This window comes from Mus caroli, unplaced genomic scaffold (genome assembly GCF_978045245.1).
Source record: "Mus caroli unplaced genomic scaffold, Mus_caroli_1 scaffold_9, whole genome shotgun sequence".
NCBI classification, from domain to species: Eukaryota; Metazoa; Chordata; class Mammalia; order Rodentia; family Muridae; genus Mus; species Mus caroli.
The window spans coordinates 85,301,023-85,319,012 of NW_028227264.1; the positions used below are offsets into that span (position 1 = coordinate 85,301,023).

The following is a 17,990-nucleotide window of genomic DNA, read 5'->3' on the forward strand; positions in this document are numbered from 1 at the left end:
CATGTACCCACACAATACTTTCTTTAATTTTAAATAGTTTACAAGATGGCTCAGCAGATAATGACACTTGCTTCCAAGCCTAACAATTTCAGTTCCTAGAACTCTCTTAGTGGATAGAGAGAAGCAACTCAGAAGTTGTGCTCAGAACTCCAAATGCATGGCACAACACATATGCATGTACAGGTATGTGTGCTCATGCACATACACACACATAGAAGCAAACTAACAGGAGTTACATAGATGTCTCAGTGGTTAAGAGTATATACTGCTCTTGTAAAGGACCCAACATAGGTTCCTGGCACCCATGTCCAGTGGCTGACAACCTCTGTATCTCCAGCTCAAGAAGGTCCAACATGCACTTTTGACCTCAGAGGCACACATACTTACTCACACAGACAGATGCACATCTGCATAAATAAAACTACACTTTTCAAGGCTGGAGAGATGGCTCAGCGGTTAAGAGCACTGACTGCTCTTTCGAAGGTCCTGAATTCAGATCCCAGCAATCACATGGTGGCTCACAACCATCCGTAATGAGATCTGATGCCCTCTTCTGGTGTGTCTGAAGACAGTTACAGTGTACTTACATACATAATAAATATTTTTTAAAAATAAATAAATTTTTTTAAAACCTACACTTTTTTAAAAAATTACTGGGCTAGCGATGCAGCTCAGTGCTAGAGTGCTTGCCTAGCAACTGTGAGACTCTGAGGTCAATCTGCCGATGTATGTGCCCTCACACAGACTATCTACCTTTCTATCTATCTCCCCTATCTGTAAATATCTATGTGGAAGTCTTTGTAGACAAGGTTAACTTTTTTTAATGTTTAAAAAGAACAGAAAAAACTAATAAATACTACTAAATAATCATGGCTTTTTAAATGTTGTTGGAAACAATACGATCTCTAAATTAGAATGTAAATGTATGGAAAAAGATTAATAAAGCTTTTCCTTTCTACATGGCAACTGACCTTCACTTAACTTCCTCTTGTCTGTCCTCCTGAGCCCTGAACTCCTCACACCATTAGCCAACTTCATCCACATTAAAGCAACTGCTTCATGGGCAAATTATATTTAGATAAGAAGATATAAATACTGGATTAGAGATTATAGCTTTGGGCCTCCCTGAGTGTGGAGACTCCTTGAGACCCTCTGACATCACTAAATGCCCCTCTCGTGGAATGGTGACAAGAAACACTGGCTCCAAGGGCAGGAATCATGGATGTTCAGGTAGCTGCAGCATCTGTGTGATGCGAAGCTGGTGTCTTTGCCCCTGAGCAATTACTTGGCTGCTATGGGAAGGTCCTGGGTTGCTGCAATGATTCCAGATGGGACACCTAATAGTGCTGTAAAGAGTGGAATCTACCTCTAGGTGGAGACAGGTCCTTGTCTCTTCTTTTAAGGGAAGGGTTCTGGCTAGGGGACCACTACTAGGAAGGCTGGTTCGCCTTAGAAGATGTGCCCTGCCTTTCCAGAGTTCCTGTCCCTTGGTGCACCCCCTACTACCAGAACCACCAAGAAGTTCGGTTGGGTTTGCCCATCTTTCTGAAGCCAGACTCAGAAAGACCTATTTATCTTAGTCTATTTTGACTTTTTTCTTTCAGATGATGCCAAGTATGTTTTTAAAGTCCCTAACTAATGCTTTGGGCTGCCTTGCTTTTTCTAAACTTCCCATTCTAACAATCTAGACCACCAGCCATTGTGACCTTCCTAACACCACCTTTTCTTCTTCTTCTTCTTCTTCTTCTTCTTCTTCTTCTTCTTCTTCTTCTTCTTCTTCTTCCTTCTTCTTCCTTCTTCTTCTTCTTCTTCTTCTTCTTCTTCTTCTTCTTCTTCTTCCTTCTTCTTCCTTCTTCTTTCTTCCTTCTTCTTCCTTCTTTCTTCCTTCTTCTTCCTTCTTCTTCCTCTTCTTCCTTCTTCTTCCTTCTTCTTCCTTCTTCTTCCTTCTTCTTTCTTCCTTCTTCTTCCTTCTTTCTTCCTTCTTTCTTCCTTCTTCTTCCTTCTTCTTCCTCTTCTTCCTTCTTCTTCCTTCTTCTTCCTTCTTCTTCCTTCTTCTTCCTTCTTCTTCCTTCTTCTTCCTTCTTCTTCTTCTTAAACCAGCCTGATGTGAGACATCTTAGGTTGGAGACAAACTATAAATCAAAACAGATGTAAAGTTAGCATGTGGCTGGCTTTGCTATGGTTTTATAAATCCTGTACATATTCCTCCCTGCTTTGTAACCTTCCTGGCAAAACATAAATGAAACATGTATTTACCTCAAATAGGGAAGGAGCAGACAGACCTAAGAAAGATTCCATGAACCCCAACTTAGACGTAACTTTATTGTTGTTGCTTACAGGAGCATGGGCAACTTGTGAGCAACTGTACAGTAGGAATGTCTTACTGACACTCTCAGGCATTTTTTTAACCCTCTTTTCTTTGAGACAGGATCCAATGCAGCTGAGACTAGCCTTAAACTCACTCTAGAGCCAAGGTTGGCTTTGAACTCCTAATCTTCCTGTATCTTTTTTCCAAATGTCATGATTACAGGTACACGCTATCATGCCTACTTATGTTCTACAGCTCTGATGGAATCTGAAAGGCATTTCTTGTGACTCCTTCCCTCTTTAAGAAGGGATGTTTGTCCCATCACCATAGACCTTGCTAAGTGATGTGTGATCTTCATGTTTTCTTGCCATTACTGTGGCCAAGGTCTCTTGGGATCACTTCCGCCTCTCTGCTTCATGATGGTGCCGCACATGTCAAGTGTGCAGGAAACAACTATACCACATTACCCAGAGAAAGAATTCATAAGGAAACTTGGTCCAATAGCCTTGAATACTAATAATAAATCTGTAGGTCTGGCTCAAGTCAGTGTATCATTTATGCGCTATGTACATTTCCTCTTTATTATTTCATTAGATTGAAAATATAAAGCACATGATATTTGTAATAAGTGAACAGTAGTGAGATCGATGAAGGACAATGATCACACGTCTATACCCAGTGACGTACTCTCTAGGCAATCAACAACAAAATTTTAGTATACATCTTTCCACTTCATTTTCCATGTCTGCACAAGCACATAGAGGCATAGATGACACCTGTCATGGTGTTATGCCAGCAGTCAAGAGGCTGAGGCAGGAAGAGCTTGAATTAGAGGCCAGCCTGGGCTACAGAATGAGATCCTGTTTCAAAGGCAGAAACAAAAATAAATAAATCATGTAAAATTGTTTCATGTTTCTATTGCAAACATTGGTTTTTGCGTTGTTGTGTTAAACATTTTTTATATTTCTGTAAGTACTTACACATAGCATATGTAAAAATGCCTATGTTACTTTTAATAATAACATGAAATCTGTATTAGTCTTTTCCTTATGGAGAAGAGTTCAGACTGTGTCCTGTGTCCTCTTCACCCTACTGCCTTGGAACAGAACCTAAGGATAACTCCAACTCTTTACTGTTTGTTTCTTTGTTTGTTTGCTTGTTTTTCAACACAGGATAGCCTTGGCTGTACTGGAACTCACTCATAGACCAGGTTGGCCTATGCCTCCTGGGTGCTGGGAGCAAAGGTGTGCACCACTATCATATACCATCCTCTTTTTATTTTTATTTTTATTTTATTTTTATTTTTATTTTCGAGACAGGGATTCTCTGTATAGCCCTGGCTGTCCTGGAACTCACTTTGTAGACCAGGCTGACCTCGAACTCAGAAATCTGCCTGCCTCTGCCTCCCAAGTGCTGGGATTAAAGGTGTGTGCCACCACGCCTGGCGCACCATCCTCTTTTTATTTTGTCTTTTTAGACACAGTCTCACAGGCCACCCTGACTGGCTTTGGGACACAGTCTCACAGGCTGCCCTCTCTGGCTTTGACTCACTCTGCAGCCCAGGCAGGCCTTGAACATTCTTTTCTTTTTAAGATTTATTTTACTTTTGAAATTGCAGTTATTTCTTTTATATTTTTCTTGAGATTATAATATAGTCACACCAATTCCCCCTTTCCTTCCCTCCCTCCAAACCTTCCCATATATATCTCCTCCTCAATCTTTCTCAAATTTATGGTCTCTCTTTTTTATTAATTGTTGAAACATACATATATGGATATTATAAACATATATATTCTTCAACACATAAGTCAGACTCGCTAACACAGCTGTCTAAGTATGAGCAGAACAAGGGCAAACAGTAATATACACACTACTGTGTCTATAGGGGAAAGCAACAGCAATAGACACACTACTGTGGACAGGGAAAGCCCCTGAAGCCCCAGCTCTCCCCAGGGAACTATAGGCTACTAAGGATGAGACATAATCTTCCCCAGAGAAAAGCACACCAACTGGTTATCCAACACCACATGGTCAGCCCGGAATGCACATCTACAGGTAGCATTATGCAGGCCTTGAACTTGCAGTCATCCTGCCAAGGCTCCCAACAGATCTGCGATTATATAGGTAAGCAGCCCCAGGCACAGCCCTGGTCTCCTTTTTAATTCACTACAAATGCTGTGCTCGGTGTGTGTCTGTAGTTACGTATAAACCTGTAGTGATGCATTTCTTTCTGTGGATCAAAGGCGGTGGCATAATAAATATGCTGTGAATTATAATCATTCCTTCTCCAAACACTTGAGTGATTTATGCTTCCACCCTCCCGCAAGTCCTTAACACGGGCAGTTGTTAGTCAGCCTTTATCTGCTTTTATTTTATTTTAATATAAAAAACAGTCCTGACTGGCTTAGAACTTGTTATGTCAACCAGGCTGGCCTGCCTCTGTCTCTCCAGGGCTGGAATAAAAGGGTGTGAACCCCCACACCTGACTTGCAAGCTTTTTCTTTTTTTTCCTCTTCCCCCACCCCCACTTGCAGGCTCTTTTATTTGTTGTCAACCCGAGAAATAAAAACAGATCTATGTCATGTTCGTTTTCAATTATCTCATTTTCTCTTGTCATTCTTAGCAAGGAAGTTCAAAATCTTTGACCTGGCCCTATGAAGGAACTCATGGTCTGGGAGGCTACCCTGGCGAATAGGAATGCTTTCTCAACTCCTGCAAAAGTGATGACATAAGAATTCATGGTGTCACAGGGAGTTGCTTGCCAGTATAAGCCCATAGGGAGCTACATCTAACATGGGACAACTGATACTGAAAAGGAATAATTATTTCTATTTCATTTGCCTCTATGCAAATGTTTTTCCAATTGCTTCAGGCTGATCAGTTAGACTGTAAACTTTAGTAAACATAGAAGCATAGGGCTCCTTAAAAAAAGAAAAAAAAAAAACATGTTAGGGCAACACCCCAGCTTCTAGAAAAGAGTCAAGTCTGGTTGTAAATTTAGGGGGTTTTGCATCTCGTTTTTAAGTTGGACTTTTCAAGTAGAAGATGCCTTTAATGTGTTGGTTTGCAGCACAGGAAATCTGATTTTTCCATGCGATAACAATCTTTGACATTAACCAGTATAGTTGGATTTTTAATGACACTTTCATCTTCAAAGCCCTTTACCAGCACAGATGGATTAATTATTCATTTGTGTGTGTGGTGGTGGTGGGGGGGGGGGGGGTTGGGGGGCTGAGTGTTAAAAAGGCAAGCCTTCAAAGCCAAATCCTTTCTCCTTGGGATTGGGGCTCTCTTCTTTTCAAATGTTGTTTTCCAGTCCTCTAGGGAGGAAATAAACTTAATGATGAGTACAATAGGAAAATACTTTGTGCTACGGGAAGATATCGTTATATCCTGAGTGGGATTAGAAGAGGTTGGGAGGCAGGACTAAAGGTGTGTTTACAGTAAGCACTCCGAGAAATAACTGGCTAAAAGTGTTTGTTACTGTTCGGGCTTTTGATGTGTTTTTACAGAGCAGCAGAAGCACAAAGGGCCCCGCGTTAAACATACCTTAGAACACAATGTGCGGATCCTTACATTCGATGCTAAAGTACATATATTTTGCTCTTGATTCCTTTGAAAAGTGTCTAATTTGGTTTTTAAAGATTCTATTTCGCAGAAGAAAACCTCGGGCTTCCCCGGAGGTCCAAGGAGGACTTGACACATCGTCTAACCACAAGAGAGCAGTCTTCCCTTTGATGAGCGCTTCTTCTCCACCTCCCCAGAAATGAAAGAGCAGAGGTATGTTTGCAAACACGCTGAAAGCTCTTTCCATCAGACCTGAACGCCGGAAACCACAAAGGGCAGTCAAGTTTGGATTTTCAAGGAGAACGCCGGAGTAAACTTTCGCTCTGTTGGCCAGCGGATCAGCCAGTGCCTGGGGAGGCTCTCTGCTCAATTCCCTAACAAGTTCGGGCTCCCGGATAGCCACACTTGCTGACCCAGGAGTGAATTACAACAACTGGGCAGCTTTGAAAGATCAATCTGCTTAGAGTGCGACCGTCTATCCAGGCTGGGGACCCTATGTTAACTCTTAAACTAAGATCAGAGGAAGCACATGGATACAAGCGTAGATGAAGCGAGTCCTCTATCTTTGCCTCTTCTCTGAAGCTTTATAAAGACCCAAGGAGAGCAACCTGCTTCGGAAATCATGCAAAGTTCCCTCCAAGTGTGCTCAGGTACCTAACTTCTGGACCTAGAAACTTCTCCAAAGACAGACCGGGAAGTCTGGATGGACCAGCATCTCCGCTACGACAGCTTCCAGTCTCGTCTTCAAGGTGAGAGAGTCATCTGCGTGCTTTTTCGCAGAGAATGGAAAAACGCAAATCGGCCGGACTGCTTGCCCTGCCGTCCGCGCTACGTACAGCGCCGCTGGGCGCGCTGGCCCGGAGGGAGCCCTGCAGGGTCTCGGTGCGCCAGGATGCCGCGGACTGCGCGCGGAGACGGCCGTACTCGTCCCTGCCGCTTGGGGGCGTCGCCGAGCCCGCCTTTCTGCGCCAACGCAACGAGCGCGAGCGGCAGCGCGTGCGCTGTGTGAACGAGGGCTACGCGCGCCTCCGCCAGCACCTGCCCCGCGAGCTGGCGGGCCAGCGGCTCAGCAAGGTGGAGACGCTGCGCGCTGCCATCAGCTACATCAAGCAACTGCAGGAGCTGCTGGAGCGCCACCGGCCGGACTGCAACAGCGATGGCGAGTCCAAAGCGTCCTCCGGGGCCTCGCCCTGCAGCGAGTCTGAGGAGCGTGGCTAGCAGCGTCCTAGCCCACCGGGCTTTCATGGTTGCTTCTCCGGGCCTAGATCTTTAAAACAAAGCCAAAAACCAGAAAACAACTAAGTGCTTCTAGATCTAGGAAAGAAAGGTAATTGAATGTTTAGAGAGGTTTTTTTTTTTTTTGTTTTTTGTTTTTTTTTTTGTCCCCTTTCACCTTCATTAGTTCCGAGCTTGCCGCTTAAAAATGCTTAAGGAAACTCATTTCTCGTATTTTTGAATCACAGAAGGGCCATCTCAAATCTATGCGGTGATTTTAAAAACACAAAGGACTATAAGAAACCTTAGCCAGAGAAGAAAACCACACTTGCGCGCGCGCGCGCGCGCGCACACACACACACACACACACACACACACACACACACGACAGTCCTTCACGCGAGAGGAACATTTTCACTCATTCCTTCCTATTGGGAAATGCACTGGAAATCTCAACACCTCACTGAGGGTGAAGGTGGCGGAGCTGACACTCTATAAGACATCTGTGGAGCATCTGCTGGACCTGAACGTCGCCGTGCTAAAAAGGACAATGCTTGACCTATCTTGCTTCGTTGGCAAGAGATAGATGGAAACTTTAGCAGGTAGTAAAGTGCTGCGATGTTAATGATCTTTTTGGAGGAGCTCTGAATGGCCATCTTCTCTCCCGGTTTCTGCCCACTGTTTCTCTTGCCCCTTTCTCTACGTGTTCCCCTGTACAGTTCTCATCCCGTCTAACCTTTGGTTGGAAAAAATAAAAAAGCAAGTATGCTTAGTGCCTTTTGGTGTTTGACACTGACTTGACAAATGGAAAGCAAATATGCACGGTGCCTTTTGGCATTTGAGCTGAATGGAGAGAGCCTATGGACTTATGGGTTGGGTTGAACTTGCTACATGACCGAGCCATTTGTCTTTGAAAGCTTTCTAGCGTGTTGAATATTTATCTATGGTCATTCCTTCTACCTCACCAAAACAGTTATGAATTCTGTAAAACCACTAGATGCTTGTTGACATCTGACGGTAAACTGATTTCTAAAGCTCCTGACCCCACCCATCTACCCCTTCTGTGGTGGTGGAAATTGAGCCACAGGCTTAATACATGCTAGGGAAGTGCCCTCCCACTGGTCTATGCCCCAGCCACACTCACCTTCTAATCTCATGAATTACCCTTTCTTTAGAGGAAGTTTGGGCTGAGAGGGATGGAGTGGAGGAGCACTGACTTTGGTGAGCATTCTCCAGGCGCCATCTCCTCACAAGGCCCCTTGAGGCCCGCCCCGTTCGTTATTCAGCGCCTATCTTTTCCTTACTAGAACGCTGTTACTCTTTCAGTTCTGTCTTGTTTGATTCTCAAATATTTGTGGGCTGGGCTACATGTATTTTGCTTAAAATTTAAGAGAGTGTATCCTTGCTCTTGAGCTGGGTGTGGTGGTGCACACCTTTATGCCCTGCACGTGAGAAATAGAGGTAGGAGGATCTTGCTAAAGGCCAGAGAGGTCTACATAGCCAGTGTCACGTGATGAAACTCTGTCCAGCGGGGGCGTGGTGGCACACGCCTTTAAGCCCACAAAACCCCAAAACAAAACAAAAAGAAACTGTCTAAAAACAAACCAACCCCCTTTTTATTTTAAGAAGCAGGGGGCTGGGGAGATGGTTTGGTAGTTAAGAGTGCATGCTGCTCTTTCAGAGGACCTGGGTTTGGTCCCCAGCACCCCCATGGTAGATCACAACCATCAGTAACTCCAGTTTTAGGAGATTGGATGTCCCCTTATGGATTTCATAGACACTGGACACAAATGGTGGCTTTATATAATACCAGCAAAGCATTCATATAAAATAAAAATAAATATTAAAAAAAAATGAGGTAAAAGAGATTTTATGCCTTGTTGCCAGGCTTGGCTAAGCTGTATCCTTAGTCTGCCTGGCTCTGAGGCCTAGGGCAACTTTCTCCTGTCCAGCGCTCCCTTCTCCTGTCCAGCGCTCCCTTCCGTTGTTATTTGCTAGCCAATAACAGTGTTGTTATCTTCTTTCCTGCTACTTCACAGGAGATGTGGAGGTGTAAGGTACAAATGTTAAGTCAGTTTTGTGGTTTGGAGAAAGTCTTGTACTATTTTTCAAATGGTGTAGAAAGCCAGGAGTACCCTATGGGTGTATTGGCCTGAGTTTCTAAAGGGTAGAGTGACTATCTTATTTTAGGATTTGACCTTCAATGCTTTAGAGGACAGGACTCAATCCCTAGTATGTTGGATCCACCTTAAAACATGTAATTGCTAATAGCTATAATTTATAACCTGATGCTCCTGTGTCAGGCTAGGCAGAAACACACTGTAGGATGATTCATGGCCAAACTATTCCTTTTTCCTGAGAGCTGGGGTCAACCAAGCAGTGGAGGTAGATCCTTATAATCCCAGCTATCAGGAGGCTGAGGCCGGAGGACTGGGAGTTTGAGAACAGTCTGGGCTACACATTGGGACCCAGTCCCAAACAAAACTAAAGTTTTGGGAAGTTCCTGGGACCTTTTGGGTTGATTCAGCTATTCCCCCCCCCTCCCACCTTCCATTTTGATCTGTAAGGCTGACTGTTGTTAGAAATGGGGGCTTCAGTGAAGCCTGCCCTTGGGAAATGAAGCCTGCCCATGGGAAGTGAAGCCTGACCAAGGAGACATTTCTCATGGTGCCTTCCTGCTGGGCTGAGAAAGCCATCCACCACACCACTGGGAACCCTCATGTTGCTTTGTTTGACACAATGATTTGGGGAGTCTTTTTTTTTTTTTAGAACAATTGAGAAATATTGAGAAATAACCTGTCTCAATCATGTAGTAGTCTTGGGGTGGGGGTGGGGAGCGCGATTTTTCTGGGACCATCCTGATACCTTATAGGAAGAACACCAACTGGAATAAGAACTTTCTTCTGTGTTATATTGTGTTTTTTATCACTGTGTGTGTATGTGTGGTGTGTATGCGATCAAGCACACATGGGCACAAGTGCCCCAATGCACATGTGGGAACGACCTGACTCCTTTTTGAAAGCAGGTGCCACTATACTGTACTGTTAAAAATAAATTTGTCTATTTCCTGAAACTGGACCTGCCCCAACCTATAACTTCGTATTAGGGACCGCTCAAACCCTCCCTAAACACTCCCTAATTACTTGGCAACCACATGGTCATAGATAGGGTTTTTTTGTTGTTGTTGTTGTTGTTGTTGTTTTGTTTGTTTTGAGATTTTTTTCTTTACTTTCTAATTGCTTCATTGTCTTCTGCAAGCCTTCTTTGCAACTACTCTGGATGATTTTATTCCTTAAAAGCTCTCTAAAAAAAATGAACCCAGGACTGTTCTCTTTTTGATTTAGGAGGCAGTCTCTGGTCAGCTCTTGGGAACACCCTAATAAAAATCAAGCTTGCTTCAAATTAGTCTCAGGTGGCCTTACTCTTGCCCTGGATTAACAGAAGCCCCGTGGCCTCTGTTCTCTCCTTTCACCTTTGTGTAGATTCAGGGGTTGAAGTCAGGTAGTCTGGCTTACATGACAAGTTTACCCACTAAGCCATATCACTGGCCCCAGGAAGGAGATCTTTCAAATTTTGCTTTTCCCTTTTTCTGGGATGGAGCCAAAAAATACATGTGTGTCTTCTAAAAGAACAAAATCAAGCCCCGGTACTGTTTATGGAGTGGGATGTTATGCTCTGGAGATAAAGGGTTTGTGAAAGAAGAGAGGTTTCCATGTCCTTTGAGGTCTTCCCTGGTGGTTTGGTTTTCCCGATCCTAGAAATCCCCCTTGGTTATACTTCATGGCAGCCAGGTGTTCCTCCAGATGATATCCTGAGAGCTGCTGTGACACACACTTGCTGAGGGCAAAGACGAAGGAACCCTGATCTTGAACTCTTGGCCTCCAGGGTTGAGAAGTAACTGTTTGCTGTTTAAGCTACCTGAGACAAAGCCTTACCTGGAATTTGAAAGTCAGGTCCCATCTGGCCTGGGAAAAGCTTATGGGAATGTGCCAGGACCCATGGTAATGAAGCACACGGTCCCTAAAGGGATGCCGTTGCCAGAAACTTTCTCAAGTTTCCATTCAGACAGGTTTTCTTCAAAACACCTGAAGTAATCTTTGCTGTCTTCAAAAAGAATAGTAATCCCATTTGTCACCCTGGAAATGAGACTTTGGTTAGACATGTGGGTCCCCAGAATCCTCAACTGCAGTTATGGCTACAGGTAGGATGCCCCTAGACATCCCCTTTTAACTTTTCTCTGTTAGCCATCGTACATCATTCATTCCATGGCAGACAGACAGACTGCCTCCTGGGGTAGAGCAGAGGGCCTGCAGTTGCTTTATAGTCCCTTTACAGGCAGGCCCGTGACAACTAAGGCCCCTTCCAGCCCTTTGGTTGCTGTCACCGAGTTGCATGTGTGCTTTCCTTGTAGGCTCTCTGGGTGGGGAGGCTGGTGTTTAATCTCATAGCTGCTTGGCTGTGTCCTTTGCTTGATGACCTGTCAGTCATCCTTTCATGTCGGCTTTCTCACTGTCATTAACTGCAGCCAGAATGAAACTGCAGCTGCAGCAGAAAGGTGTCCATCCAGACAACAGAACTCTCCAAACTGGTTTTTGCTTTCAGAGCGGGCCTAGAGAGGGCCACTCCTGAAGGTGGTTTTCATTTCCCTAACCCCTGGAAGATAGTCACAGAATTCTACATGTGGACTCTCAGCAGGGACTTGGGAGATGATCTGACCTAGTTCCAAGAGGTTTAAACAAATGAGGATTGAACAATCCAGGGCACATTCTCATCTTCAGCTATATCTTTTCTTTTCTTTTTTATTTTACTTTCTTCTTCTTCCTCCTCCTCCTCCTCTTCCACTTCTTCTTTTTCCTTTTTCTTCTTCCTCCTCCTTCTTTGTAAAAAAACAATTGAAGGCAGATTATTCCATATGCTAGCAGTTCCTGAGGTTATACTGTAGAGCAGGCTAGCCCTTCTGTGTACTCTCCTCAGCTGATTTTCACAACTGTGTGAAAGGATGGATATATCGCCTCTGTTCTAAAGATGCAGAACCTGAGGCTTAGAGAGTAACTGACTGCCCTAGTTATTTTGCTCATTGCTTCAAGAAACACCCAACAGAGGAGACTTAGAAAAGAGGGGTTAATTTGGGCTTATGGTTGGAGCGGGCTATACATGGGGAAGGCACAGAAGCCTGTGGCTCCAAGGTGAGGGGAGTTAGGCTGCACCTGATGGTTCTTTTTTTTTTTCTTTCTGCAAATCGTAAAGCAGAAACAAGACAGGAAGTGATTCAAGGCTGTAAATCTCACGGCTTGACCCCCAGGGAGCTGCTTCCTCCATTGATTCTCCACTTCTCAAAAGTTGTTCAACCTCATCAGCTAGGGACTGAGTGTTCAAATACATGGCCCTTTAGGGGACGTTTTACATGCAAACCATAGCATTCTGCTTTGGCCCATGGCCATCTTATTATGTAAAGTACTCTAAATTCAGTCTCAGGCACTCAATAGTCTAACAATTCCACCACTGTTAAAAACCCTTCTGAGTCTTAGGTCACTCTCTTACCTAAGAGATCCTATTTTGTTTGGTTCATTTTTGGTCTTTTGAGAAAGGGTTTCTTTGTGTAGCCCAGGCTTTCCTGGAACTCAAGCTCATAGAGATCACCCACCTCTGCCTCCTGAGTGTTAGGATTACAGGTGTGTGCCACCACCACACAGCTAAAATTAGTAGTTTTTATGCTATATATTTCTAACATCCAATGGCAAAGAGTAAGTATTCCTTTTCTAAGAGAAGAAGGGATACATAAGAGGACAAATCAGACCAAAGCAGGCCTGAAGCCCAGCAGAGCAAACACCTGACTATTCTGCCCCATGCGCAGGATGTGGGCAGCATCATGACATCATCTGAGCTCTCACAAGCTTGGTAGAACTGCCTTCCAGCTCTGCTGCCTGCAACACATTGGTGTCTCTCTTAGACCAACTCCACTCAGAGCCTGCAGCTTTTACTGGTAAATGTTTCACATTTCTGGTATCTCCAGGATCTTGGAGCGTTCACTTCGGCTTAGGCTTCACCTTCACAGCTTGAAGCATATCCCATACAGTAAATCATGTCACAAGGGACGTGACTGTACTATGATGCTTGGCTTCGGTGGCTTCCTGGAACCTTGGTATAAGCTTCTGTGACTCTGTAAGTCGTGTGTGTGTGTGTGTGTGTGTGTGTGTGTGTGTGTCTTCAACACCATCATCACCCATGGTAATGAAGAGATGGCACGGGTGGGGTTCACCGTTTGTTGCTCTTGCAAGAGGACTTGAGTTCACAGCATGAACATGGCAGCTTACACCAGCCCTAAGGGATCCAATGCCCTCTTCTGATCCTTGTAGGCACCAGTCATGCACATGGTGTGTGTATACAAATGCAGGCAAAACACTAAAAAAAAAAAATGAATCTAAATTAAAAAAAATTAAAAGCACCATATATATAACACCAAGTTCTGCTTCCAACTTGAGATGTAGGCTGACCACTCTAGACCACAACTGCTTTGATTCTATACTTTCTAGGCTGAGTCTGGAAAAACACTTACCAGTTAAAGCCTCACTTGAGCAGAATGCTTTTGTGGTGGTTTGAATAAGCTTGGCCCAAGGAGTGGCACTACTAGAAGGTGTGGCCTTTTTGGAGTAGGTGTGTCACTTTGGGGGTGGGTTTTGAGATCCTTCTAGCTGCCTGGAAGCCAGTCTTTTCATGGCTGTCTTTAGATCAAGATCTAGAACTCTCAGCTCCTTCTCCAGCACCTTGTCTTTCTGGAAGTTGCCATGCTCCTGCCTTGATGATAATGGACTGAACCTATGAACCTGTAAGCCAGCCACAATTAAATGTTGTCCTTTATATAAGAGTTGTCGTGGTCATGGTGTCTCTTCACAGTCACAGCAATGGAAACCCTAACTAAGACAGCCTTAGACCTTTGTTCATTCATTCTCTTTTCAAATGAAAGTCTTCTAGATGAGTCTGCATTGTTCCATCTTGGGGCTCTGGATGGGTGGAGTATTGCCTTCAGGAAATCTTTTCAACTGTCTTGGTGCAAAGTCCAAGGTTTCACCTTAATGACACTGTTGTAGTTAGGGTTTTATTGCTGGGAATAAACTCCATGACCATAGTAGCCTCTTATAAAGGACAACATTTAGTTGGGGCTGACTCATAGGTTCAGAGGCTTAGTCCATTATCATCATGGCAAGAAGCATGGCAGCATGCAGGCCAACATGGTACTAGAGAAGTAGCTGAGAGTTCTACATCTGGATTGGTGGGCAGCAGGAAGAGAGATTGACACTGGGCCTGGCTTGAGCTTATGAAACATCAAAAGCTCGGCTCCTATGGCACACTTCTTCTTTTTTTTAATTTTTATTTATTTATTTATTTTTTTTTTTTTTGGTTTTTCGAGACAGGGTTTCTCTTTATAGCTCTGGCTGTCCTGGAGCTCACTTTGTAGACCAGGCTGGCCTCGAACTCAGAAATCCGCCTGCCTCTGCCTCCCGAGTGCTGGGATTAAAGGCGTGCGCCACCACGCCCGGCTTCTTTTTTTTTTAAATTAGGTATTTTCCTCATTTACATTTCCAATGCTATCCCAAAAGTCCCCCATACCCTCCCCCCACCCTCCTACCCACCCACTCCCACTTTTTGGCCCTGGCGTTCCCCTGTACTGGGGCATATAAAGTTTGCAAGTCCACTATGGCACACTTCTAACAAGGAAACATCTATTCCAACAATACCACACCGCCAATAATGCCACATGCTGTGATTCTATGGGGACCATTTTCATTCAAACCACCACATTCCACTCCCCTCCCCCCGTAGACTTGTAGCCAAATCATAATTCAAAGTGCATTTAGTTCAGTTTCAAAAGTTCCCATAGTCTGTAACAGTCTCAACCTTGTTAAGAAATCCAGTCTCTTCAGAGACTTGTGGTAATCCTTTAATTGTAACCATTTGTACTGGTTTTGTGTGTCCACTTGACACAAGCTAGAGTCATCAGAGAGAAAGGAGCCTCAGTTGAGGAAATGCCTCCATGAGATCCAGCTGTGAGGCATTTTCTCAGTTAGTGGTCAATGGGGAAGGACCCACTTCATGGTGAGTGGTGCAATCCCTGAGCTGGTGGTCCTGGGTTCTATAAGAGTAGGCCAAGCAAGCCACAGGGAAGCAAGCCAGTAAGCAGCAACCCTCACGGGCTCTGTATCAGCTCCTGTCTGCAGGATTCTGCTCTGTTTGAGTTCCTGTCCTGACTTCTTCCAATGATGGATAGTGATCTGGAAATATAAGCTGAATAAGCAAACCCTTCCTCCCCAACTTGATTTTTGGTCATGGTGTTTTATCACAGCAATAGAAATACTAACTAACACATCCTTGTAAAATCAAAATAGAAAAGCAGATCACATTCTCCAACATACGATGGCAGAGGATACACATTACCACTCCAAAAGGGAGGAAAGGGAACATAGCGAGGAAAATCTGGATTAAAACGAGACTGAAATCCAGCTGGGCAAACTCCAAAGTCTGCATCTCCATGTCTGATGTCAAAGCGTTCTTCATATCTTCAACTCCTTCCAGGTTTGATGACTGCAACACACTTCTTACTTTTGGTCTGATTCCACTCCCTATTGGCAGCTCTCCTTGTCAGGTATCCCATTACTCTGGCATCTCCACCATTTGGGGAGTCTCCAAAACAATCCAGGTCTCAAACACAGCTTCTTTCTAGGTGATAAAAGACTTTTATCTTGATTGCCAAGTATAATGGACTGGACATTATAAGTGTAATTTATATATAATTTTCAAAATTGCTTCAAAATAGTTCCTATTATATATTGTTTGGTACTATAAGAGAAAAAGCCTTTTCATTAGACAAAATGGGGAAATGTGGGTTGGCCTGATGCTGTTGGTAATTCTGCTTCAAGAGGGATTGCTCGATGAGCAGGGTACCATGTACTCAGGTGATCTCGTGTGAACCTTCTCCCCATTTTAACTAGTCAATGAAAGCTAGAGCCTATGATTAGGCAGTGGAAGGGAAAGGTGGGAGTGGAAGTTTGAGAGTGGGGACAGGTAGAGAGAAGAGGACAAGAGGAGAGAGGATGAAGAAGAGAGAGCTCCAATCCACATGGCTAGGTGAAACTGCAAGTAGCAAGGGGTCTTATAGCTGGGGAATAAGTTAGTATAGTGTTAGATCTGCCCAATCTGGGCATAGATCTTTTTTTTTTTTTTAAGATTTATTTTATGTGTATGAGTACACTGTAACTTTACTGATGGTTGTGAGCCTTCATGTGGTTGCTGGGAATTTGAATTCAGGACCTCTGCTCGCTCTGGCCCCACTCCCTCTGGCCTAAAGATTCATTATTATATCTAAGTCCATGTAGCTGTCTTCAGACACACCAGAAGAGGGCATCAGATCTCAATTACAGATGGTTGTGAGCCACCATGTGGTTGCTGGGATTTGAACTCGGGACCTTCAGAAGAACAGTCAGTGCTCTTAACCACTGAGCCATCTCTCCAGCCCTAGGCATAGATCTTATAATAACTGAGTTGTGTTTTTTATATGGGTTATTGGGGTTGGAAATTCCAGCAACATCAGTGATCCTTCTATGCTTCAAATAGGCCAGCACCACACTGATGGTTCCTTCTCACAGACACACTGCTAAGTCCAGGTCTTTGCTGATTTCTGGCACAGATGAGTCCAGGAGTTCCCCTATCATGCACTGGATTCATGCTTTCTCAACCACTGCCCTGTATGTGGGTTCCTTCCATTCTCAGGGAGGTCCTGTAACAAGGTGGCTGTTAACCAGGGTTACCAGTCCTTTATTCTACCCTAGCAACCCTGGGGGAAGACAGCACCTTGCTCTTGATGGAGAGAACCCCCAGGATTTGCTTACCACGCGTCACTTCCTCAAGTCAGGAACTGGAAGAGATGATCTGTGGGTTCTGGTATGAGCCTATGTATGGTTAGCTCACAGACAAACTGAAAGTTGGAATGGGGTATTGGCTCTCCAAGAAGCAGCTCAGTTATCAGAAGAAAAGAGGATGCATGTGGCTGCTTTATTTTGAGAGCTGGTAAGTAAAGAATGAGATAGGTTTTAAAGGAAGGGGGGAGGACTAGATGTCCAGGAATTAGATAGAACTGACAAGACTTGGGCGAAGGTCGGGGACACAGGAATCAACGATGACACTAAGGCTGGCTGGATGACTCAGTGGGTATTAGTCACTTGCTGCCAAGCCTGACAACCTGAGTTTGATCCCCAAAACCCACATAGGAAGAGGACCGACATTTGTAAGTTGTCCTTTGACCGCCCAACCATGCATATATGTTAAAGTGCCTGACTGGAAACGCACAGCCTTCTCACTTGTGACTGTTAGCATAGCCTACTCTATGATAGAATCTAGAATTATCTAGGAGACAACCTGAGTATGCATGTGAGGGAGTGTGTAGACTGGGGTGAGATGGGAAGACCCACCCTGAATGTGGATGGCCCCACTCCATGTGCTGGAAACTGAGTGAAAAGAACATGAGCTGGACACCAGAATTCATCTCTGCTTCCTGAATGCAAGGCAGTGTGACCAGCCGCCTCCAGCTCTGGCTGCCTAGCCTTCCCTGACACAATGGAAAGCTTCTTTAAGATGTTACCATCTACAACACAAAATCTCACAAGATGACAAAAGATATCCACATCAAGCAACTGTTAATATCACCAGCTGTGGTCACTTGGTGTCTTTATAATAGTTCAATAAAACTGAAAACCACTTTTTAATGGTGTCACTGTAAAGCATTATTCAAAGCTGGCCAGGCAGCCTCACCAGTGAGTCACAGCCGGCCCCGCGCTGCAGGTTCTCTGCCTGGTTCTTGGGTAAGAAAGACAGAAAGGCTGTGGAGAGTTATTTTCCCCTTTGCCCT

At 44.3% G+C, this 17,990-nt stretch overlaps 1 protein-coding gene across 1 annotated transcript; it reads left to right on the plus strand.

The window, feature by feature from the left end:
- The first annotated feature begins 6,658 nt into the window (after nucleotides 1-6,658).
- Nucleotides 6,659-7,214, plus strand: Ascl4 (achaete-scute family bHLH transcription factor 4). Its single transcript, XM_021174369.2, has one exon. It carries the CDS (start codon nucleotides 6,659-6,661, stop codon nucleotides 7,091-7,093), a length of 435 nt encoding a protein of 144 aa, XP_021030028.1. The 3' UTR covers nucleotides 7,094-7,214.
- The last annotated feature ends 10,776 nt before the right edge of the window (nucleotides 7,215-17,990 follow it).